Source organism: Pantherophis guttatus, chromosome 1, assembly GCF_059756535.1.
Source record: "Pantherophis guttatus breed Tessera chromosome 1, ASM5975653v1, whole genome shotgun sequence".
Lineage (NCBI taxonomy): Eukaryota > Metazoa > Chordata > Lepidosauria > Squamata > Colubridae > Pantherophis > Pantherophis guttatus.
Genome location: NC_142063.1, coordinates 185,204,557 through 185,229,348, shown reverse-complemented (window position 1 = coordinate 185,229,348; position 24,792 = coordinate 185,204,557). Strand labels below are relative to the sequence as shown.

At 40.9% G+C, this 24,792-nt stretch overlaps 1 protein-coding gene across 45 annotated transcripts in view; it reads right to left on the bottom strand.

Annotated features, from left to right (window-relative positions):
* Positions 1-3,061: 3,061 nt before the first annotated feature.
* The window catches only part of PCBP3 (poly(rC) binding protein 3), a 76,227-nt gene continuing 54,496 nt past the window's right edge, over positions 3,062-24,792 (bottom strand). For 9 of the 45 annotated variants that reach the window (XR_015732185.1, XR_015732180.1, XR_015732201.1 and 6 more), the window contains 5 exons: positions 15,021-15,096; positions 14,288-14,347; positions 11,135-11,187; positions 5,456-5,625; positions 3,062-3,963 (listed from right to left, as the gene is read on the bottom strand). Coding sequence is in view for 35 of the 45 variants with exons in the window: in XM_087885983.1 (XP_087742109.1) it covers positions 3,927-3,963; positions 5,456-5,625; positions 11,135-11,187; positions 14,288-14,347; positions 15,021-15,096 (396 nt within the window). In the remaining 10 variants the exon portion in view is untranslated. Of the gene's footprint in view, positions 3,964-5,455; positions 5,626-11,134; positions 11,188-14,287; positions 14,348-15,020; positions 15,100-17,802; positions 17,869-24,792 lie in introns of those variants that run through there. The other 36 variants (XM_087885889.1, XM_087885892.1, XM_087885887.1 and 33 more) reach the window with 12 other exon arrangements.

Genomic DNA, 24,792 nt, shown 5'->3' with positions numbered 1-24,792 from the left:
ATTTGGCCCTTGTTTAGGAATGTATCCTGCCAAATACAGGCAGTAGGCCTAAAGGAATTTTGCTAAGGAAATATTTACAAACTTGGGAACATTGAAACCAACTGTTAATATAATCTACTATTCCTGGCCTTTTTTAATTATCAAGTCATTGTTGACTCTCTGCATCACAAAGGTTTTCTCCATAACAACCTGGTCTTACAAGTCTTCTAATGGTGCACTCATAGCCATTGTAACTGAGCCCATCCACCTTATTATTAATAGCTAATGGTTGTGAAAACCCTCAATACTGTAAAGATACAAATAGTCCTCGACTTACGACCACAATAGAGCCCAAAATTTCTGTTGCTAAGTGAAACATTTGTTAACTATTTTTGCCCCATTTTACGAGCTTTTGTGCCACAGGTATTATGTGAATCACTGCAATTGTTAAGCTACTAACATGGCTGTTAAGTGAATCTAGTTTCTCCATTGACTTTGCTTGCCAGGTTGCAAAAGGTGATCATATGACCGTGGGACACTGCAGCTGTTATAAGTACATGCCAGTTGCCAAGTATCTGAATTTTGATCACATAACTATGGGGATGATCACATAACGTCTGTAGTGATGATGCTTCGAGAGACTGGTTCTTCAACACCTTATGTCATGCCTCCCACCAAATTTCGACCAATACCAGTTTGCCTACAGGGGGAATAGGTCAACAGGTGATGCCATAGCTACTGCCCTACATTCTGTAGCGAGTCATCTAGAAAAACCTGGGAACTAAGTCAGAATGCTTTTCATAGATTTCACAGCTTGGCCTTTAACACCGTTCTGCCAAGCATCTACATTGAAAGGCTGACTGACTTGAATTTTCCTTCTCTCACCTGTGACTGGATTAAAGACTTCCTTCCCCACAAACAGTGAGGGCTGGGTCTTTCATATCCTCCTCCCTGAAGCTCAGCACTGGCTCTCCTCAGGGCTGTGTGCTCAGTCCCTACCTGTACTCATTGTACACATACGATTGTGTATCTTCTGACCCATCTAATGTGATCATCAAGTTTGCAGATGATACAACCGTACTGGGTCTTATTACAGGAGGCGACAAACTAGCAAACAGGGAAGAGATCCAGAAGTTATCCACATGGTGCTCAGGAAGCAACTTGCACCTAAACATCAACAAGATTAAGGAGATGGTGCTAAACCTCCGGAAGAAGAGAGAGGAACCTGCCCCACTTTACATCAAGGGGGGCTGTGTGGAGAGGGTCTCCTCTTTCAAATTCCTGGGAATCCATCTTAGTGAAGATCTCACCTGGAAAAATAATATGATACAGGTAGTCAGGAAGGCTCAACAGAGACTCCATTTCCATAGGATCTTGCAGAAAAACAAGGTGGGACAATGGCTGATGACCTCCTACTACCGGTCTATGATAGAAAGCATCCCCACATATTGTGTTACAGTATGGTATGCTGGCTTGACAGCCAGAGATAGAAAGACATTACCAAGGGTGATGAGCACAGCACAAAATATCATGGGCTGTCCCCTGACCTCACTAGATGAAATTGCTAGGACTCAATATCTTAGCAGGGTGAGGAAAATCCTTAGGGATGATTCACACCCTGGTCAGCACTTCTTTACTCTCCTACAATTGGGCAGGAGATATAGAAGCATAGCCAGTTGAATGAACAGGCTGAAAAATAGCTTCTATCTGTGGGCTGTCAGACTTCTGAATGCAACATAACACCATAACTATTTCGTATGTGTTCTGACCTAGGCTTCCTGAGTCAGTAAAACACAAGAGTAGTCCCCAAAACCTCTTTTATTGCAACAGCTGTGAATTCTGATGAGTCCCAAATAGTTGTAAAGAGTCCTTGGGGATAAGGCTGATAATCACCCACCTTTATCTCCCTTGACACGCTGCCAAAGACCTAATTGGCAAAGCCACACGGAGTCCAGAATCAAACAGAGCTTCAGACTTTAAACTGAACAGAATTAACAACGTTGCTTCCTGCAAAGCCCATGGTGTCTTTGCTCCTCTTTTAAGTCTTATGGGAGGGGCCAATCATCTCCAAGCCCTACTCCCGAGTAGTCCCTTTTGTTTTAACTGTTCTTGCCTTCTGGCAGCTCTGCTCATGTGCGCACTGGGTCCCCCTGGTCCTCTGCCTCGCTGAGGTCCGACTCTGGAGGCCCGGAGGCAGCACGTACCTTCCAGATAGCCCTTTCTCTGCCTCCGACACAGAGCCCTCGTCCGAGCCTTCCCCAGACTCCAGGACTGGCCCATGTTCCTCCCCAACCTCCTCACTGTCCGACTCTGCTGCCAGCTCTGTAGGCTGCTGGTGGACCACAACAGTATGATAGACTTTCAGGGCCAGCACAACGTGCAACATGTCTATATGGTGCAATATAATATAATATAATGTTATGTTATGCATATATATGTATATAGGATTGTGTGTCTGTTAGTATGATTAATTGGGTTAGGGTTTTTTTTTCTTTCTTTCACTTATGAGTAATTGAGATGTATTTTGTGTTGGGGGGCTGCACTAAGGGGGCTCATCCAATCTCATTGTACACATGTTGTGCATTGACAATAAAGGTTTGAATTGAATTTGAAGCTGCAACAGTTGTAAGTGTGAAAAATGGTCATAAATCCCTTTCTGGTCTCTCTAAGCAGTTTATACCTAAACTAATGCTCTGTTATATGTTGAAATTCTAGAATTCTGTTACAGGTAGTCCTCGAATTACAAACGTAATGTAACTGTTGTAAGTCAAGGACTATGTGTACTGGGAAATCAGACAAGGATAAGTACGTTTAGAATTGTGCTTCTTGAATTTCTGGTTTTTTTGTTTGTTTGCTTGCTTAAATAGTGCCTGAAACATTTGGAGGGGGGAGGGATGTCTTCATTAGATGACATTTACTATACACAAAGCCCCCGAATTCAGTGTAACTTGAACTCTACCATTATAAAAAATCACTCCAATGGCTATATCTTAAGTTCTCTCTTTCCCAATCAAAGTGTGAAATAAATTGAGAAGATAAATGATACACAAACCCCATCAACAAAAAAACACTGAAATCAACATTAGGACTTATTACTAGCAAAGCTGCACAGACTTTATTGGATTTAAACAATGGCAAACACAGCTGGCTCACAGAAACTGAAGCTTCCTAACCTAAATCCAAAAGTCTGTGGGTGGCTGTTTTGAGCAGTTCCTGCCACACCTTGAATTTAATTTAGTTTCATGCTCTCTGTTTTCCACATTTCAGGAAACTGTCCCCCCCCCCACCCTTTGTTGATTCTTGTAGATTATGAGAAGGGCTTTTTCTAGCTATGCCATTGCAGAGCAGTAGGAACCACGAGGGAACCAATGAGATTTCCTGCTGATGCTCACTGGCTCTTGCCTGCTCTGTTTAATGGGAGAAACCATGCCAGATTCAAAGGGTACTTTTAAGGATGAAGCAGGAACCCATAAGTTTTAGAAACCGAGAGAATAATGACATAACTGAATATCTATTTCAAAGCAACTCTTGCTCTAAATGAGGCTCAGTCTCAGAATTACTGCAGGTGCTGAAAAAAAACCGAGAGAATTAAGGTAACAATGTCCAGCTAAACTCTGGCTAAGAGAATGGCTTCTCTGAAGAATTAATCAAAGAAAACCCTAGCAAAATCTATTTAGATCAGTGTGCACTTTACATCTGAAACACAGACTGGCCTGGAGCATAAATTAAATTTTAAGAAGAAAACCAGGAGCACAAAATGGAAAGACACTTATCAACATGAGTGTGTGAGTGTGGATGTGCATGCACACATTCCTTTTTGAAGAAAAATATCCTAAGAGATAAAATAGGTATGTGAAGTAGTAAATATGCAGACTGTACAAGCTGAGTGAAGGATAATTAACTTGATGGAGTCAGGTGATGTAGAATTAAAGATGACAAGAGACAAATTAGAGTGCGCCCATTCCAGTGACCTCAGACGTCAGCCTAGAAGAAATAAAGATACATACAGATGAAAAACAGCAGTTTATGAGGAAGAAATCAAAGGACTTGTGTATTATTCACCATGCTCCATCCTTCATATAGTGACTTGTAGCTGTTAATGTCCATTTCTATTGTGTCCAAATGCTGGTGCCCTATCAAAAAATCTAGAAATGCTTCTAAGCACAACGGAAATGGGCAGAATCTCAATACTTTAATTACAAATAGCCACAGTACTTGGAACAGTGCATATACAGTAGTCCTCGACTTACAACAGTTCATTTAGTGACCATTTGAAGTTACAACATCCCTGAAAAAAGTGACATGACCATTTTTCACACTTACAATTGTTGTAGTATCCCCTTAGTCATGTGATTAAAATTTGGATGATTGGTAACTGGTTCATATTTATGATGGATGCAGTGTCCTGGGTTCATGTGACCCCCTTTTCACAAGCAAAGTCAATGGGAAAGACAGATTCACTCAACAACCGGGTTACTAACTTAACAGCTGCAGTGATTCACTTAACAGCTGTGGCAAGAAAGGTCATAAAATGGAGCAAAACTCACTTAACAAATGTTTCACTTAGCAACAGAAATTTTGGGCTTTATTGTAGTCATAAATCGAGGACTACCTGTATTACATTACCATCTTCAACTATCCTAGAACCTTTGGAAAAATCCAATAGTCCAAAGTATCAAATCCAGTCAGAACTTTCTGAGAGAGAATGTTTAAAATGATAGTATTAGGCAATATTGATTATTTATATCCCATTTAAAAACTGTAACAAGACCTTTTTTTTGCTGTGGAATAATGCTGGTCAGCATTTTTATTAGTTGCACTAGTGTACGAATAAGTTTAGTTTTCAAAGTTACATTTATGGTACTAATTCCTCAGAAATGCTTATGCTATTCTTAATTGCTAAGACTAGAAGCAAAAAACATATGTTTAACAGATTTTTCTCTTATCTACGGTATGTAGACTAGTTACTAATAAATTTACTACAAAAAAGAACAGCTGTTTTAACTTTGATGTTAATGAATTTTTTATTTGTGAAAAATTATTGTTAAAATGAAAAGAATTTGACATATCTGGCTAAGTAAAATGATGAATTAAGGAAAAATAATGGCTATAAACTGGAAAATAAGAAAAAGGAGAGAAGTATTTGATTTAATGCAATTAATCTGATAATTTATTGAATTGTTACACAATATCAATCAAAATGGTGGTGTTACATTAGCCAGGAAACTACAATGCTAATACAGAGTAGTAGTTTGGCTGCCTAAGACTGCTAGCCCATTTGGTTCACACTTGCATCCTTTCCAAGGTGTACCACAGGGGGCAGCTAGCTCTGCATCGTATTCAACAGAAATTTACTTCCTGGAGATTCTGTGATGCAGTGGAAATGAACATGCTATGAGTATTATAGCCACTTTGTTTAACCAATTATGAACAAGTTGATAAAAATAAGAATGAGGGTCTAAGGAGGAAATCTCACCTGGCATTGATGAGGTATTGAGCAAGACTGATATTAGCTGGGGTTCCTGTGATGGTGATCTGACGTTCTGATGAGCCTTCTGTGGCATTGGCGATTTTGATCTGGGCTCCAGACATCTGCCTGATTTCATTAATTTTGGTCCCCTGGCGTCCAATTATGCAGCCTATTAACTAGGAAAAGAGATATTAGGACTTTCTTAAACTAACTCTTATGGTATTAAGAATTGTGAACAACAAATAGCACAAAACTGACCAGAAATCTCAGTATTAGTTTCCCTTTTGTTTTGTTACTAACAATATGCTATAACTATGCTCTTTCCTATAACATTACACAGGGCAATTTCCAAACTACTGTTTTTTAGCACTACCCATTATAACTGTGGAAACATCACTAATGGAAATTGGAGCTGCACTAGCTAGAGAAAACTATGAATTATTAAGGCAGAAATCTTCCTAGATGTTTCCTTATTTAAAATGTTATTTCTAACTATGGTATGTACATGAGATTCACCTGGCCAAGTATGCTTTGTTGTGATGGAATATAGCACATGTAGAACATATAGGCATTCCTATATACAACTGAAAAATTGTATATTATTATTTTTAATAATTATTCTGCCTTTTTATATGTAACTCAAAGCGTCGAACACACTATACCTAATATTCCTGTCTCCTATGGCTGATTACGGATTGCATGGCTCCACAATGGAGCACTGAATTTATTCCCAGAAGTGGTTAATCTTAGCATTTATAAACCACCACCACCAGGGATGAAATCCAGCAGGTTCTGACAGGTTCTGGAGAACCAGTAGCGGAAATTTTGAGCAGTTCGCAGAACCGGTAGCGGAAATTTTGTGTAGTTCAGAGAACTGGTAAATACCACCTCTGGCTGGCCCCAGAGTGGGGTGGGAATGGAGATTTTGCAATATTCTTCCCCCAGGAGTGGGGAGGGAATGGGGATTTTGCAGTATCCTTCCCCTGGAGCAGGGTGGGAATGGAGATTTTGCAGTATCCTTCCCCTGCCACGCCCACCAAGCCACACCACGCCCACCAGGCCACGCCCACAGAACCGGTAGTAAAAAAAATTGGATTTCACCACTGACCACCACCCAACTGCAATGAATCTCATGCTCCATTTTGCCTGTGTCATAACATACAGATGGTTAGGGGCAGCCTTAGGTGAGGCCTGAAGGATCTCCTGTTCTACAACACAATCACAAATAGTGTTTGTTTTGCAGGCCCAGGCTTTATCTAGTTCTCTCCTGGTTTCTGTCACCCACATAAACCAGACAACTCTTTTTTCTCCTCCCTATATGCTCAGAATGGTATGGGGGCTTCTGCTCTAAGGAAGCAACTGAGACAGGAGGGCGTATCAATTGCTTAGTCAATGGACTGACTACTGGGCTTCTTTCTCTTCTTGAAGTGTTTGGCCTGGAGCAGAAGTGAGTCAGTAGTCACAAGCAAAACTGAGAAGACGAATCATTCTACTATAAAACAGCAAATTGGAATATATATTTAGTAATATAAATAACAACAGTAAACATTCAACCATCCTACATATAATCATAAATATTTAGATGTAAAAACAAGCAGAGAAAGGATGGAAAGTGAAAGCCAAGCCAAAACCTTCTTAATGGACAAATTAAAAAAAAAACACCTGACCAAACAAAAGACTTTTCAAGTTAGGACTCAAATATTGCGACATCCATTAAAATTTCATAAGATATTAAATAGAAATTTTGCTCGTCAGAAATTGTTTTAAACATTTGCTTTCTCTTTAGCTAAAACTTAACTGGATTTATGGAATGTGAGAATTGCCAGTGACAAGGGATTGTGGGGTCTATAGTCCAAAATTATCTATTCACACATCAAAGCCCTGGAGAAGCAATCTTCAGGACCAATATCAACTTATTTATTTTGCAATTTGTAGCATAGGTAGATACAAGTGCTCCTCAACTGCTTGCTTAATGACTGATCAATGTTATGATGGACTTGAAAAAAGTTACTTACAACCTGCATCATCCCATGGTTACTTGATTGTATTTTGGCTGCTTGGTAACTAGCTCACATTTATGATCCTGTGATTGTGTTTTGCACAGGGTTTTTTTTTTTTTTTTTCCATTTTCTGGCCAAGAGAAAGGCAAAAAATGCCTACCGGATAAAGCAAAAAAATGCCTACTGAATAAGCTGGATTCAGATTTAGGACCATTTGATTTGTTAATGACTTGCTTAATGACCATCATAAAAACAGTAATAAAATCAAGTCCAGTCACATGGTCACTCGACTTATGATCGCAATGACTTATGACTGAAATTGTAAGTTGAAGACAACCTGTACATAGTTACAGGAGACAGAAAGATAAAGAGAGAGAGTGGGAGAGACAGACAACCCTGACAGAACAAGTGGATTTTAAGAAAGAGCAAATTACATCTAAATTGTAGATTTTCTTGAGCTGTGTAATATAAGACATACTGAAGAAAAGGCTATTGCTTAACGCATTGTAAGCCGCCCTGAGTCTCTGGAGAAGGGCGGCATATAAATCAAATTTTAAAAAAATGCACATTTGTACTTCCGCAATTTCAGTGAACATTTAGAATTTCTAATTAGAGTAAATTAAGAACAGAAATAAGCTGTATTTCATGAACATGTTTGCTCATTAGTATCTTAGAATGTGGAAGTTTTGCCATGAAGGAGTTCAGTATCAATTAAATCTTCTGGCTTGACAGGTGCCTTGGAACCTTATGGTCCTACTGATAGCTAGGAAACCCAAACTGTTCTGAGAAAATTGTATTTATGGAACATCATATTTGGATTTAGTCATAACTAGATGGAGGTTCTTTGCTTTCCCAAAAAATTATGTTTGTATATTCTGCCTTTCTACTCTACTTTGGTTTAAATAACATTGATAATCGGGTATAGTGAATGAATCTGCTGACCTTCTTTTGAATAGATGTCTTGATCTAGTACATTTGTGTATTCGAATTATAACTGCAACTTGAGAAACTCTAAGATAGGGAGACTGTTCTTACTACAATAATCTATTCATTCCGGACTTCATCTGAGTAGAATCACAGTGGCACTGTGGCTTGCCATCCTGCATTGAAATATATCATTTTATACGTTTGTAAGACACTTAGTTCAAGTCAAATTTTGTAATCTATGTGTTTTATTTTTTGGCTGTTCACCGCCCTGAGTCCCTCGGGAGTAGGGCAGTATACAAATCTAATAAAATAAAATAAAATCAAAATCAAAAATGACAACTAGAGAAACTGACAACTATTGAGTTTCAAAGTCACAGTCTAGAATACTTTAAATTAGGTCTATTCTGGAAGTTAATTATACTTATTCTGTGGAAATTTTCTCTAACACTTCATTATGATTATCATTAGGAGCTGTGGTGGCGCAATGGTTAGAATGCAGTATTGCAGACTGACTTTGCCCACAGCCTGGAGTTCGATCCTGACAGAGCTCAAGGTTGACTCAGCTTTCCATCTTTCTGAGATTGGTAAAATGAGGACCCAGATTGTTGAGGGCAATATGCTGATTCTGTAAATTGCTTAGAGAGTGCTGTAAAGCACTCTGAAGTGGTATATAAGTCTTAAGTGCTAAGTGATAGTGCTATCAGTGCTTTTACATTGTGAGGGATGGCTATTTCTTTAAATTGCTAATCTTTTCAAACATCCCGAACCTATTGCCTGTCCATATTGATAGCTACTGGCTTTATGCCTAAAGGCATAAGGCAATAAGGCAACTCATTTCATAGATTAATGCAGGATAAATTAAGCTACCGTATTTTTTGGAGTATAAGATGCACTTTTTTCCCTCCTAAAAGAGGCTGAAAATTTGGGTGCGTCTTATACTCCAAATGTAACCCCAGGCGGTGCCCAAATTGGCTACCCAGAACAGCTGCTGCCTTCTCTTACCCCTTCTGCACTTTGCCTGCTTTAGTCACTGGAGCTCCCTCTGAGGGTCAGCTGCTGCTTTTGAAGCTGTTTTTCAGCCCCAACATGAGCGAAGCGATCTTCCGTGCTTTGCCTGCTTTTCTGATTGCTGCTCCCTCCGACAATCAGCTTTAGAAGCACAGCCCCAACCAGCCCCAACCTCAAAACCAGCAAGCAAACTAATGTGCTGAAGCTGATGGCCCAACCAGCCCCAACCTCAAAACCAGCGAGCGAACTAATGTGCTGGGACTAGCCAGATGAATACCTGGTAGGCAGAATCCCCCCCCCATTTCCTCCCAAAAAACTAAGGTGTGCCTTATACTCCGAAAAATACGGTACTTAAACACTGCAAGAAAATAGCCATGCCATTTCATGTCTATTTCTTCTGATACATATCATTCTAGGCTAAACCTAGAATATATAATTCTATTGTACATGTGATAATATCCATCTTCATTTCTCTATATAGATGCCCTAATTTAGAACATAGAGATGATTTCATTTTGTACATTATTTTGGCTACTGTTAATCGAACAATGGTTTACAACAGTAAAAGTTTTAACTTTTAAAACAACTTGAAATGCCTATTGGATTTATTATTAATTAATAGAATCTTTTTTACAATCATTTTACATAGAAATAGAAAAGAGCCATTCATTCTAAAACAATAAAAATTATACCTTAGAATGGAGACTTTTTATTTTCATTTCTATCATATAAAAACATTGGCCTGTCCCACCCAATCAGACAGGGAAGATATGTTGCAGACCCAGTCTGCTAAAGAAATCCAACTGGTGGGATCTAGGAAGAGACCTTCTTTGTCCAATGGAATATTCTCCCCCCGCGCACACACACACACACACACACACACTTTCATGGCTTTCTGAAAAGAAGTTAAAATAGGCTCTGCAGCCTCGCATGAGAAGTCCAAAGGAGTGAGCAGCTATGGGGTTGGCTATGCCCTGAGAACCCCTCTTCTATCTTTGAATTAATTTTAACAAAGTTTTATCATCCTTCTCTCTTAAGTTTTTCAACTTAATATATTGTTTTTATATTTTAATACTTCGTTGTATACTGTCTAGACTCTCTACCTGAGAGAAAAGGGCAGTTCAGGAATAAAACAAACAAACAAACAAACAAAATTGAGCTTTTAAACTTAATAAGAGTACAATTTCTTCACTAGTATTTCCAAAAGAAGTACAATATATTTGATTTCTTTTTCTTTGGTTTGAGTTGCTTTGCATGTTGTGTCTGAAATATGAGACTATGACACTTTTACATGAACACCATTCCAATGAAAAAGAACTATTCTAATATAGGAGTACTCAGACATACAACATATCCTTCCATCACAAAAGAAGGGCCATAATGAAACGGATCAGGATTGGGATGGGTGAGGAAAACAATTCCCTTCTCATATGATAGCATGGTAGGCTTTAGATATCCAGCTGAAAGGGGCAGATCTTTCAAACTGGAGTCCTTGATTCAAGCAAAAAATGCTGTTGTTTATCAGGAATGCTAACCAAGCAAATTTTCCAAGCACCAAGAAAGTTAGCAAAAGCAGACCTCCCAAAATCTTTGCTTTATTTATCGGTTTAATAGCTTTATGTACCCACAAATGAACTTGCATGCCTAAAGTCAATGAAGGGGCTTTTTGGACACCATGTCACAATGAGAAGTCATTGTTGGCTGCATACATTTATCAAATGATAAGCAGAACACGAGATGCAATACTCACATCATTGGGAATGGTGAGTTCATGAGTACTGGCCGGGGGATTGGCATCCAAACCTGAGCATATGTAAGAGAAAATTGTCATTGTTTGAGGAAAAAGTATTGCACTTTTGATGGCATTTCACCAAAATAGCAGATCTTGTGAATTTCCAGACTGCACTAGAGCCAAAGGATAAGGAAGATTGAAGGTTTCAATAAATAACAGATAAAAAATGGAGCTCTGAGAGCAGTTGCTGTAATATTTCACTAGATGACAATTCAATAGATTCTAATGCAGTGATACTGTGTTCTTTGAATACTGATATCCTCAGCTCATTTTTTTGCCTTTTGGAATAAACAAGCTGGCCAATACTCCATTTTCAGTTTTTAGTGCTCAAAATGTCACTATTGGTTGATGAAATAAAAGATACAGCTGCTTAGAAATATTAGGGAGTACTTGTGGCTATTTAGGAAGCAAACTATTATAGTTATTTTAAATCCCACCCCCCACCCCACCCCCCCCTCCCAAGAATGAATGAATATTCTCTGTGCTGCTCACTGTCGTATGGATGCCATTTCAAGGAAGAGGAATTTTAAACCCAGTTCTGGTGAAATAATGTAGTTTTATAGCAAAATTACTTTAAATTATATAGCATGAAAATGACAGACATATTTTGCCAGTAGGGAAATGGAATTTCTTATGACCTTGAGAGTTAATAGCAAGGATTATTTATATATATATTTGCAAAGTACAAAAACAAATTATTATAGGCAGTAAATCCACAATAGAATGAATGTTTTTACATATTTAGATAACATATTCTTTGTACTGAAATTACAGAGATCCAAAGAGAAATGTGGACTTCAGCCAATAAATTGTAGACATCATAATCTGTTTTCTAAAACTATGTTTTTAAAAATGTACAGTAATACTGGAACTGTACTGCTACAGTTAATTCTTTATAATTCCACATAATTCCCACAGGAACATGTTGCAATGTAAATGTTTCAGAATGGAAAGCAATGACCTAATCACTTGTTAATGTAGCCTAAATAGTTAAATGCCCAAAACCCAAGTAATATTTATTTGTAATATTTTTTTTCAAAATCCCACCTTTATTACTTTATAACTAATAGAGTCACCCAGCCAAGTTTTCATGCCTACAGTGGGACTAAAATTCACTGTCTAATATCTAATAAAAAGTGGCCATCACGAAAACTAGGAATTCTGCTTTTTAATAAGAGCCACAGAACGACAGTAGTTTGTCCAAGTATAAGAGTGAACACTATTCTAAAAACTTTGTTATGACAATGCATAAAAAATTGTGCAGCCTGTTGGGCAACCTTTAATGGAACAGTATGCACAATATATGGCTTTCTGAAATCAATACAACTCCAAGACAAAGAATGAAAATACATTCATAATCACCCGATTACAAGTTATCATTTTTTAAAAAAATCTGTATTTATATAGTGAGCTTCCAGTGCCTAAATTGCTTCTTGTTAGAACTTTGCATTCAATCTTAGCCACGTGAATAGATTGAAGATACAAATCTACTTAAAATCTACATATGAATTAATCACAAGATTTCCAGGGTGTAGGTACATGCAGTAATTTTTTAAAAAATCTAAATGAACAGGCTCTTTGTTATGAATAACTCATAACATGCACAAATACAATATGTGAACAATCTTATAATGTGTACCTTATTAAAAAAACAGTGGATGTGTAAGATATATAGTCTATGAAATATTCTGTAGTTATGAAACTTTCCAGATCAGCTAATGAAAAGTTGCTAGGGAAGACTTGGTATAATTCCAACTTCATGATCTCCATTGATATTCATATTAAATATTTATAAGTGTTGACAATGATAGTTTGCAGACTGCGTCTCAGAGAAAGCACAGAAATTTGGAAATATGTTCCATTAAGACTAATAAGATTTACTTCCATGGAACTGTGCTGGGATCAATCTGAATCTGTTTTTGTAATACTGCCCAGTAACGAAATCTGGTTTTGAGCCTCTTTCTGAATTGTTTGAAGGTAAGTTACTCCATGCTAGATGCTGAGAATTTTCAGCATAATACACAGTACTAACCAAAAACCAAAAAGAAAGGGATGGGAGAGAAGCCATAGTCTGCTTTCCACTACCTGCGAAGAAATAAGCAGGAATATGAGAGAATAGAGTCAATAAGGAATAATCCAAACACTAGTTCAGTCTGCTGAAACTTAGAAATGAAGCTTAGTAATACTGAACTCCGCACCCATCAATTTACAGATTTGATTTGTAACGTTTTTAACAAAGCCAATAAAATATACAGCTGTATAGGATTGTAGCTGTAAGGACAAGGATTTTATGGAGTCTTGCGGCCTGATCTGAATTTATTTTAAATTTATTTATTGATGGCTGAATTTATTTTCAGAGATATTCCTAGTTCCAGGAAAAATTATGTGAATCATCAGATTGATAGAGAATGGGGCGTCACACACTATGCTGTGGTAAATGTGTTATTATAATAGCACAATAATATTAATGTCTTTCATTTGTAAGTCTTTTATATAATTTTATATAATAGTGATATTTTATAGAATGGTACATTAAAAATAAATATTTTTATGCAGATGTTTTTAATATGGATATTATTTTTACTTCATTCATTCTTTTCTAATAGTATCTAGTAAATGTTTTTTATGCAGCTACAAAACATACAAAAATCATTTTATGAACCAAAGCCAGGATCTAAGGATGAGCACAATGGTTTTACTTGGATTTTTAATTTGTTATGGCTTCTGCTAAATCACAGTTCCCTTTAGAAAGGGTATGTGGGATGTGCAATGGAAAGTGAAAGAATGCTGTTTACTCCAAGCCAAAATTTGGGGATGAAAGAACAGTTTCAAAAGCTGAAGAGAGACATAAAGATGAAAGAGCTAAGGTCTAAAGAGGAGCCATTTTAACAGTGACGTGTCATTCTGCTGGAGAGTTATTCTGAAAAAGGGCCAGGTTGTCTTAACTGCTGCCATTTTCTTATTGTAGTGTCATAACTATTATTGTGCTGTGACTTGCCTCCTGAACATCAGTAAAACTATCCCATCAATATAATCAGAACAACTGCTTTATTTATCACTTTGGCAATGACAAAAAGAATTCTAAGACTGTATTGCCTGTATTTATTTTACCTGAGGATTGGCCCATCAGATTTTGAGCTTCTTCGGAGGAATGTAAGGGCAGCTTTTCTCCTGAAGAGCAAAGAAGAAATACATGTAATTTTTTTTTTTTTGCCTTCAAGGAGAGAAGCAATGTCACTTCATCTAGGAAGCTCAAAATATGATGAACAAAATGGCAGAAAAAGTACATTTTCATTCAAATAAAATGCAATGCTATTAAAACATATGTTTAGTAACATGTAAATAATATCTGCCATCCTAGTTTTCTACAGAAAATATTCCCTTTTCCTAACATTTCTGAGTTTTTCAGAAATGATTTTCAGAAATCTAGTTGAGTTAAAAGGCTGGCCTATTCTTAGTTTTCCATAAAAGCAGTGGTTCAAATGCTGAGCATTCAGTAGCCATCCAAATATCTTTGACTCCTAGTAGTATAACTATAGAATATCACAAACAATCAGGGACAAGTATGAGAAATTAATCTTTGCCTCTCAATGCAGAATGCATCCTTACCCCGACTGAAGGATTGTTGACATAGGTGTCTTAGAGCAGATAACAGCAACACATAACTTGCAAATATATGACCTGACCTTTTCTCAACTCTCGTATCTGCCTCTTGTCCTCTCTTAATATTTCCATTGCAATTATACATCCTATTTCTTTTAATCTAACAAACCAAGCTTAGAAAAAGAGAGAACTGCATAGGTAAAAAGAGAAGGAAATCTGTAAAGGGATTTTGGGTACGTACCAGGGAAAGCAGGGGTGGTCTGTCCAAGGGGAGTAAAGGGGGTTTGCTGCATAGCCAACTGGTGGAGCTTGGTCAACTGCTGAGGGGTAGGAGGGATATTAGAACTAAGAAGGTTATTGTTATAGAATACAAGTCACACTGAAAACCAAGAACAAAATTATAATAGTAATGTTTTTAAGAAAGAAATCAGGAAACCATGTGGAATCATGGCAACATACAGGTTTTATAGAAGGACTTGGCCTGGGAAATTATAATTGGTCAAATTTCTGGCAGATGTGCTCAATCAGGATCTGAAACACAGCAGCCTAGTTTTGGTGTTGTGTCTTTCCGGATGAAATTGTACATACATATGTGTTCATCACAAAACCTGAACCTAGTAGAAGAATATATGGATATGAGATTACCATCTCCCAATGAGATTCTACTGCATAGAGACTATCAGTGCTTCTGGAGCTGTAACCTCCAATATTTGAATTCTTCAAAATATTGAAAGTTTCATAGCTAGGTAGATGACCCAATAAAAAGTCCAGTATGTGATTTGGCCAAAATAGGTATGTATTTCAGATCCTGCATCCCTTCTTATGCTGTTAGCATTAGACTTCTAATAACTCATTCGCAAAGAGGAAGGCAATTCCGATATATTTTATGCCAAATTTATAGTGTTATTCAAACACCAAAATAACTTGAAACCAAATCTGTTTTTAAAGCCATGCTGTGTAACAGCCTGAGGTAGTAGGATGATAATTGAATTCTGATGTCATTACAGAAACTCCCTACAGCATAGTAATTGGTTGTGGGAAGTTCCCCTAAAACCATCCAGGCCAGCCAACTAAACTATGAGGTTCTGATCTTTTGACTTCAGAAGGGAAAAAATTAAAAAAATAAAATAAAACAAAACCCCAAACTCCCGCTCTTGCAGCATATCTGAGTGAAAGGGTGCAGGGAAGTCTGTCATTGGTGTTATAACAGTCAGATGAAGCATTGGAGCCAGAATACCTGAGAGGCTGAAGAAGACAGGAAAGTTACAAGGAGTTTGAAAAGTAGAGCTTTTATTAGTCAACCAAGAAGACAAGCAAAACACAAGAAACAAATGGCATTGTACAACCTATGTTGTCTTGAAATAACTTTACAGATGGGGGCAGGGGAAGGGGCGGGTAGAATCTAAAACAATTAAGTTTCTGTATAAAGTACTCCAAAATAAAATGTTCTGTTCTTCAAAAGTGTGACATTCATTTCTCTCTATGCAACCTTTACTATCCCTAATCACAAATTGGATATTCTTTAGGTTAGTGTACTGTGAGCACCATGGAATTTTGGAACAACTAGTAAGGAAAAACAAACCAATATTTGGTTACTGCTTCTTAACCAGAAGATTGTCTGTAGAATCTTTCTGGCTTAATCAACATTAAGGTTGATTATGGTTTTAATTTATAGCAAAGTGATGGGATATAGAACTTCTTTGCTGGAAAATTAAACTTTACAGTAAATTCACACATCATGCTAAGTCATAATACAGTTAGTTTACTTTAGTATGAAGTGTAAACAGAGACAGGAAGTAACACAGAGCTCCCTTATGATTTCAGTTATGATTGTGTACGTTGGAGGGAATACACAATTATGATCAAACCCACTGTGGGTAGGATGGGAAGATTTGGCTTTGCAAAACCCACCATCCGATATATGTAGGAATTTTAAAAGAAAACAAATCCATGGATGGTTCAGTAATGCTTCTTTCTTGTGGGGTTTTTTTTTTTTTTTTGTTTGCCAACAAAATATGTTCTTTATATCTTCTTTACAGAACTGTCTCAAATTTGACATCACCTAATGAATATGAATTTGATTCAGTCTTTTCCTCACCTACAAGAAGCTATATGTTCCACCAGGAAATTTGATAGGACCAGATGCAGAGGAAGGTTTAAAGCTTGAAAATCATAGAAACATGGTCATGAAGTTGTTGGTGGTCTAGCTGAATTTTTATTCATTATATTTGAGAAATTGGAACTGGTAAAATACCAGATGACTGGAGAATAGCAGACATTGTCCATGTCTACTAAAATGGACAAAAGGAAAAATCCAGCAAACTATAGACCACTCAATCTGATACTAATACAAGTGAAAATCCCAGAGCAGATGCTAAAGAACTTGAAACATTTTGCCAGACTAATCTTACCTCATGTTTTGAACAAGAAGCTTCTTTAATAGATTGTGAACATGTTGCAGACACAATATATCTTGACTTCAACAAAGCATTGGTTAATTATTCAATGACATGCTAATTTAGTTAAGCATGGACTGAATGGCATGACATTTCATAGCTGGCTCAAACTCAACCATGGCTTAAATTTAACCATGCACAGAGTTAAATTGGTTAACTAGCTAAACTAGTTAAACTTAACCGTAGCTTAAAATTGCCAACTTAGCTAAGCATGACAGTTCATAGGTGACTCAAACTTCTTCAAAGACTTTAATGAAAGGGTCCTCATCAAATTGGAGAGAGGTATCAAATGGGGTTCATAAGGATTAATTCTCTGTCCTCTATTTTTTGCTAATGATTTCATTAATGGTTTGAGTGCAAAGCTATAAAAAAAACCCCTTATCTAATTTACAGATATAAAACTTGGCTGGGATAGCCAATATCCTAGAAGATTGAAATAAAATTCAAAAATCTTGATACATGGCAGAAATTATCTGAAAGTAACAGAGTGAAATTTAAAGACAAGTGCAAATCTCTTCATTTAGGAAACAAAATTACATACACAGATATACGATGTGGGATACCTACTTGCAAAAAAGATCTTGGATTAGTAATTGATTGCAAACTGAATTCATTGCCAAGAGTGTGATGTGGCTGCAAAGAAGGCAAATGCAATTTTAGGTTGCATCAACAGATACTTAGTTTCCAAATCACAGGAAATAACCCACTCTATTCTATTTGATTATCACCACTTCAAATACTAAGTTTACTTCTGGGCAACATATATTAAGGATTCAGAGAAATTGAACAGACTCCAAAAAGGTCAATGAAGAGGATCAGGGGACTAGACACTAAGGCCTACAAAGAGAAATTGAAGAAGCTGGACATTGCTTGGGGTGGGGGGTTGGACTAGATGACCTATAAGGTCCCTTCTAACTCTGTTAATCTGTATCTATCTTTAGAAAGGATAATTGAGGAGAGATCACACACTGTTCTCTTGTGTTCCACAGAGCAATAGATTTCATAAGATGGCAGATCCTGATTGAGCTTTTAAAAAAAATTAACAAAGATATCAAAGTATTTGATAATGGAACCAATTATCCAGGAAGTTGATGGGCACCTCTTCATTGGACATTTTAAAGTGAAACCTAGGCAGTCTTCTGTATTGAATATATTAATTTGAATTCCTAAATTAAGTGGCAGTTGGACTCAGTGGCTTAAGTGACCTATTTTTTCTTCTTCTGTTCAGTCATGTTCAATTCTCAGAGACTACCTGCTCAAGTCCCTGAGGTTTTCTTGGCAAGGTTTTTCAGAAGTGGTTTGCCTTTGCCTCCTTCCTAGGACTGAGAGAAAATAACCAGCTCAAAATCAGCCAGTTGACTTCATGTCTAAGGCAGGACTAGAACTTACAGTTTCTAGTCTGATGCTTTAATCACTAAATCAAACTGGCTCTCAGGTGACCCTTAAAACCAGACAAACAGAAAAGCCTTCTTCACCAACCAAACTAACCTACTGTGACTTTAATGTCATCAGATGCAGTGGCTGTATTTCAGATGGATTTAACAGAAGGTAAAAAAAATCAGATGGAAGAGAGAGAAATAGAACATCTGTGTTTTATCCATTTTCAGAAGGTGAGATGTTGAATACAACATAGACCTGAGAAGTAGACAATCATGACCTCTGGTTACCTACAATTCAAATGCCTGTTTTGCAGTGTTCAACTCCTGTAAATTTGATATCACCAAGTAGAATTCTCTTCCACATATAGATTGCAATCAGAAATCTATTCTGACAATCGCTTCCAATTTACAACTCCTCCATTCTCCTCAGCGTAAGGAACGTCTGTCAGACTGGGTTATGGACTCCACTATGCAGCATATGACCGAGTCTGCAGATTTAAATAGCTCCGCCCTTTACTGGTTGAGCCCCAGTGTTTCGACTCGGTCCTATGCTGGACAGTCGTGTCTTTCTGGATCCAATCTGTTTTTTGGCGTTTTTCGCTATTTTTCCAATTCTTTTTCCTCTCAAATTCGGCAGTTCTTCAAATTGGACACTTTAATTTTTTTTTTCTGTTCTCCTGCCTTCGATCATCGGCGCGAAGGGTCCTTACTTGAGACTGCCAGCAGCCGCTTTAGCGGCAGGGGGCTGCTTGCCGACAGACCCCCTGAGGGGAGAGAGCTCAAATTCTCCCCCTCCATCTCCCCTTACCATCGGGAGATGGACAGCTGCATTTTAACGGCATTTGCCTAGCAGCTTTGTCGGCGCTAATCTCTTGGCGGGCTTTTCAAACGCCGCCATTTTTTCTGGCCGCTTTGACTGCCCTTGGCTAGCGGCTCTGCAGCAACGTGCGGACGGGACCCTCGGCTCCTAATACCAGCTGCCTTTGCCTCTAAATCATCCACTGCCCTCATCCCTGTGGAGATTCGGCAACAGATAAGTTTGCAGGCATCGACTCTGTCAGGGCGCCCCGTCAGGAACGAGACAGCCCGGTTTAAAATGGCGGACGCCCTAATCATCCTCGTTCACGCTCCGCAGCCTCCCGGTCCCGCCATCGCCACGCTAGCGACCTGGGGGAGGGAACCAGCAAACAGGGCCGCAGAGGCAAAGCCCCTTCCAAGGGATCTTCATCCTCCTCTGGCCAAGCTATCAAACCTACCAGGGAGGAGCTGAGACGCCATAGAGCTTTAGATAAGGTGGCTCTCAGGGCTCAAAAACAGCCCGTCGCCATTTTGTCTGGCACGCCAGCCATTTTACCTCCCAGGCCCTCAACTCCTTCTCATCAGCCTACTATAGCCCGTTCCGAATGAGAGCTTTCCCCTGATCACCCTTCGTCTCGTGGGCCTACATCATCGGAGGCAGAACAAGTTTTTCAAACCCTCCCAGACCCCTCTGATGCCCCAGCTCCTGAACATCTAAGGGACACTGAACCGGGCCCCTCTTGCCCTCCCTCCAGCTCCAGGACTTCTCAATCCTACCCAGGGGGCATTTCACAACCAGACCCCCATGCCACCTTGGAAGCCATCATAGCCAGAGCCATCCAACAGGGTCTTTCTCAGGGGTTGCAAGAGGGTCTCTTTCCAGCCCCTCCTCTCATGGCCAGACCCCAATCTCGCCTAGTCCACACTGGGGACTCCGAGGATCACCTGGCATCTTCTGAGGGCTCTGACCAGGGTTCCCTTTCAGAGGAGGAAGAATCCAGGGAGCTAACCCTTTCTGACGACGAGGGCCTAGCTCCGGACCAGCCCACCTTCATTGGCCTTTTCAAGCCCCAATTATTCCGCTCCTTATTGTTCAAGGCCTTATCCGTAACCAGACTGGGGTCTCCTACCGCCACTGGCACAGCACCACAGGATTCCTCCGACCCCACCTCATCCTTATTTGCTGAACCAGCTGTTGAATCTGAGCTCATTCCAGCCCCCAAACTTTTCACAGATGTTGTCCAACAGCAATGGGCTTTGCCTGGTTCAGCCCCGGTGCCTAATGGCTTGGATAAACGATTATACCAAACTGCTCCTGCTCTTTCTGATCTTCTGCAGGTACCTCCAGTGGATGGCCCCATTGCGGCTTTGGCCTCTCCCTCCAGACTTCCCAGCTCTCCTGAGGAATCACTCCGGCCCGAGGACAAGCGGGTTGAAAAGACCATCATCAAGACACATCAATCCGCGGCGTGGGCAGTCAAAACTGCCACCACAGCTTCCTTTTTTAACCGAGCCTCCCTGCTCTGGTTAAAACAATTACAAGACAGGTTACCTCCGTCTGACACTCGTACGCACCAAGATTTGAACAAGATCGTCGCCGCCTTAGAGTACTCCGCAGACGCCACATTGAATTCAGCACGGTTCTCAGCCAAATCCATCGGCTCCACGGTCATGTCCCGTCAACTTTTGTGACTCCGCCACTGGCAGGCGGACGCCAAGAGCAAGTGGCAACTCGCTTCCTCACCCTACTCCTCCGCCTCTCTTTTCGGTCCACCCCTGGAACCACTTCTAGTGGAAACTAGAGACCACTGCAAGATCCTACCATCTGTTTCCCGTCGTTCCAATTCTCGTTTTTCTCCTTACAACCGGTCTCAGTCCTTTCGTTCTCAGGATTCCGGCTCCTACCAGCCTCGTTTTCAACGCTCCTTTCAGACCCAGTCTCACCAGGACTCACAGGTTAGACAGGGCAATAGGCCCTTCCAAAAGCGTTCCTTTCGAGGAGGCAGGGGAAGATCGTTCCAACGGTCCAAGTGAAGGTGACTCAGAGGCACCTATTGGCGGCCGTTTAGCCTTATTTGCCACTCAATGGGCTTCTTCAACGTCTGACTTTTGGGTCATACGTACTGTTCAATTTGGTCTCTCTCTTGAGTTCTCTTCCCTTCCCCCCCTGTTTTTCTCTCTTGCCCTGTCTCCAGGGACAGGGTTCGAAGGGCCCTCGTTTCTCAGGCTATCTTCCACTTAGTTTCTATCAAGGCCATCCAACAAGTACCACCCGACCAGCGTGGTCTTGGGTTTTATTCCCGTTTGTTCATTGTTCGAAAGTCTTCTGGGGGGTGGAGGGCCATCCTAGATTTGAAGGCTCTTAACCATTACCTAGTGTATCGCAGGTTTAAGATGCACACTCTCCATACTATTTTGGAAACCATTCGCCCGGGGGAATTCCTGTCCTCCATAGACTTAACGGAGGCATACCTCCACGTCCCCATTAACCCAGATTTCCGTAAATATCTTCGTTTTCACTACTGGGGGCGACATTACCAATATTCTGCTCTCCCCTTCGGCCTATCTTCCTCCCCCCGCGTCTTTACTAAGATCATGGCGGCTCTGGTGGCATATATTAGTTCCTCCCCCATTAGAATCCAGTTTTACCTCGATGATATTCTATTACAATCTTCATCCTTCGAGGAGGCCCAAAACGATTTGTCCACTTCCATCCAAATTCTCCAATCTCACGGGTTCTCCATAAACTGGGCCAAGAGTCACCTGGTCCCAGCCACCTCTATCCAGCATTTGGGGGCTATCATCGATTCGGTAACGTCTACAGTTTCCCTCTCCTCGGAACACCAAGACAACTTACGTTCCCTCGCCCTCCGCTGTATTGCGGATCGATCCTCTTCTCTCCTCGGTCTGTCTTGCCTTTTGGGCAAGATGGTCCCTACATACGATATAGTGCCGTGGGCCCGTCTCCACAGTAGGGAGTTACAATGGTTCCTGCTCCCTCATCAACGGAATCGATCTAGTGCTTCTCTCCTCAGAGTATCCCTGACCCCGTCCGTCATCTCCTCCCTTCGGTGGTGGACGTCTTCGGCCTTGTCAGGAGCTTGCTTCTTCAGGGAACCACCACACCTGATAGTCACAGTCACAGTCACTCATGCCCTCGTCACCTCTCGTCTGGACTATTGTAATGCTCTCTACATGGGGCTCCCCTTGACGTGCACCCGGAGGCTCCAACTGGCGCAGACTGCGGCTGCGCGGGTGGTTATGGGAGCAACGTGGAGCTCCCATGTAACACCTCTCCTGCGCGAGCTGCACTGGCTCCCGGTGGTCTTCCGGGTGCGCTTCAAGGTTCTGGTTACCACCTTTAAAGCGCTCCATGGCTTAGGACCTGGTTACTTATGGGACCGCCTACTACCATCAACAGCCTCCCACCGACCAGTACGCTCCCACAGAGAGGGGCTCCTCCAGGTGCTGTCGGCCAAACAATGTTGGCTGTCGGCCCCTAGGGGGAGAGCCTTCTCTGTGGGGGCACCGACGATCTGGAATGAGCTCCCCCCAGAGATACGGAGGATTCCGGATCTGCGCACCTTCCGCCGCGAGCTGAAGACGCTTTTATTTTATCAAGCTGGCCTCGCCTAAATCTTCTCCCTTTTAAGTGTAAATTTTAAATTTTTAATGTATTTTAAAATATGGGTATTTTAAATTATGGGTATTAATTCAGCCAAATTTATTTAATTCATTTTATTCTATTTTAAATTTTGTATATTTATGTGTTTTATTTCATGGCTGTGCACCGCCCTGAGTCCTTCGGGAGTAGGGCGGTATAGAAATTCAATAAAATAAATAAAAATAAAATAAGTCACCACGGACGCAAGCCTCCAGGGCTGGGGGGCACACCTGGATCATCACCTGGCTCAAGGTCAGTGGTCCGCATCCGAACACTCCTTCCCATTAACCTCCTAGAACTGAAAGCCATTCGTCTAGCCTTGCTTCACTTTCGGGACGTTATCGACTCTTGTGACGTCCTTGTCCTCACGGACAACGTTACAGCGAAGGCTCACGTTAATAGGCTGGGAGGTACCCATTCTCAGGCTCTCGTGGACGAGGCTCTACTCCTAGGCCTCTGGGCAGAGTCTCACCTCCGCTCCCTTCGCGCAGATCATATCTCAGGGGAGGAGAATTCGCAAGCAGATGCCCTGAGCAGACGTCGCCTGGACAACGCAGAATGGAGCCTCCCCCCCGCTCTCTTCATGGAGATCACGAGTCATTTCGGGACTCCCGAGGTGGACCTCTTTGCATTGCAGGCCAACCACCTAGTTCCGAAGTACTTCTCCAGGTACTGGGATTCCGGGGCCGAGGCCATGGATGCCCTCCGCAACCCTTGGCCTTCCAGTCTCTTATATGCCTTCCCCCCCTTCCCGTTGATTTCCAGGGTACTCAGGAAGGTTCTTCAGCAACGGGCGAAGATCATTGTCCTAGCGCCCCGCTGGCCCCGGAGACACTGGTACGCGGACTTAATCTCCTTATCTGTCGTTCAACCATGGACCATTCTGGACGACCAGATTGTCCTCGTCCAGGGCTCCCTTCGCCATCCAGATCTGACATGGTACCACTTAACCGCGTGGAGGCTGAGCGGTTCCTTTTACGGGAGGCCAAGGTTCCCTCTTCCGTGATAGACGTGATCTTAGCTTCCCGCAGGCCTTCTACTAATAGAATCTACAACTCTACCTGGACCTCTTTTACCTCTTGGTGTCAACGCGCTCGCATCCACCCTTTTTCTGCTTCAATTCTGGACGTTTTACACTTTCTCCTGGAGGGGTTTGATGCCAGACTATCTCCAAACACCCTCCGGCGGCAAGCTGCCGCCATCTCTACAGTTTTGACTTGCGGTTCACCCTCTTCGATTTCTCGCCATCCCGTCGTCCAACAATTTCTGCGGGGAGCTTCAAATTTAAGACCTCCACCCGTTCATCGCTTCCCTACTTGGGACTTGAACAAGGTCCTCTCTGCTCTCACAACATCCCCCTTCGAGCCTCTTCGAGACATCTTGCTCCGTTTCTTGTCCTTCAAGGTAGCCTTCTTGGTCGCAATCACATCAGCCCGCCGCATTTCGGAGCTGGCGGCTCTGTCATCTCGAAAGGACCTCTGCATTTTTCACCACAACAGGGTAGTCCTCCAGCTAGACCCTGCCTTCATACCTAAAATCATTTCTCCTTTTCATCGCGCACAGGAGTTGGTCCTGCCCAACTTCTGTCCTTCCCCTCAGCACCACTTGGAATGATCATGGCATACGCTTGACGTGCGCCGCGCCATCAAGATATACCTGAGGCGTACATCCACCTTTCGGAAGACAGAGGCGTTATTTGTCTCTTACCAACCCATG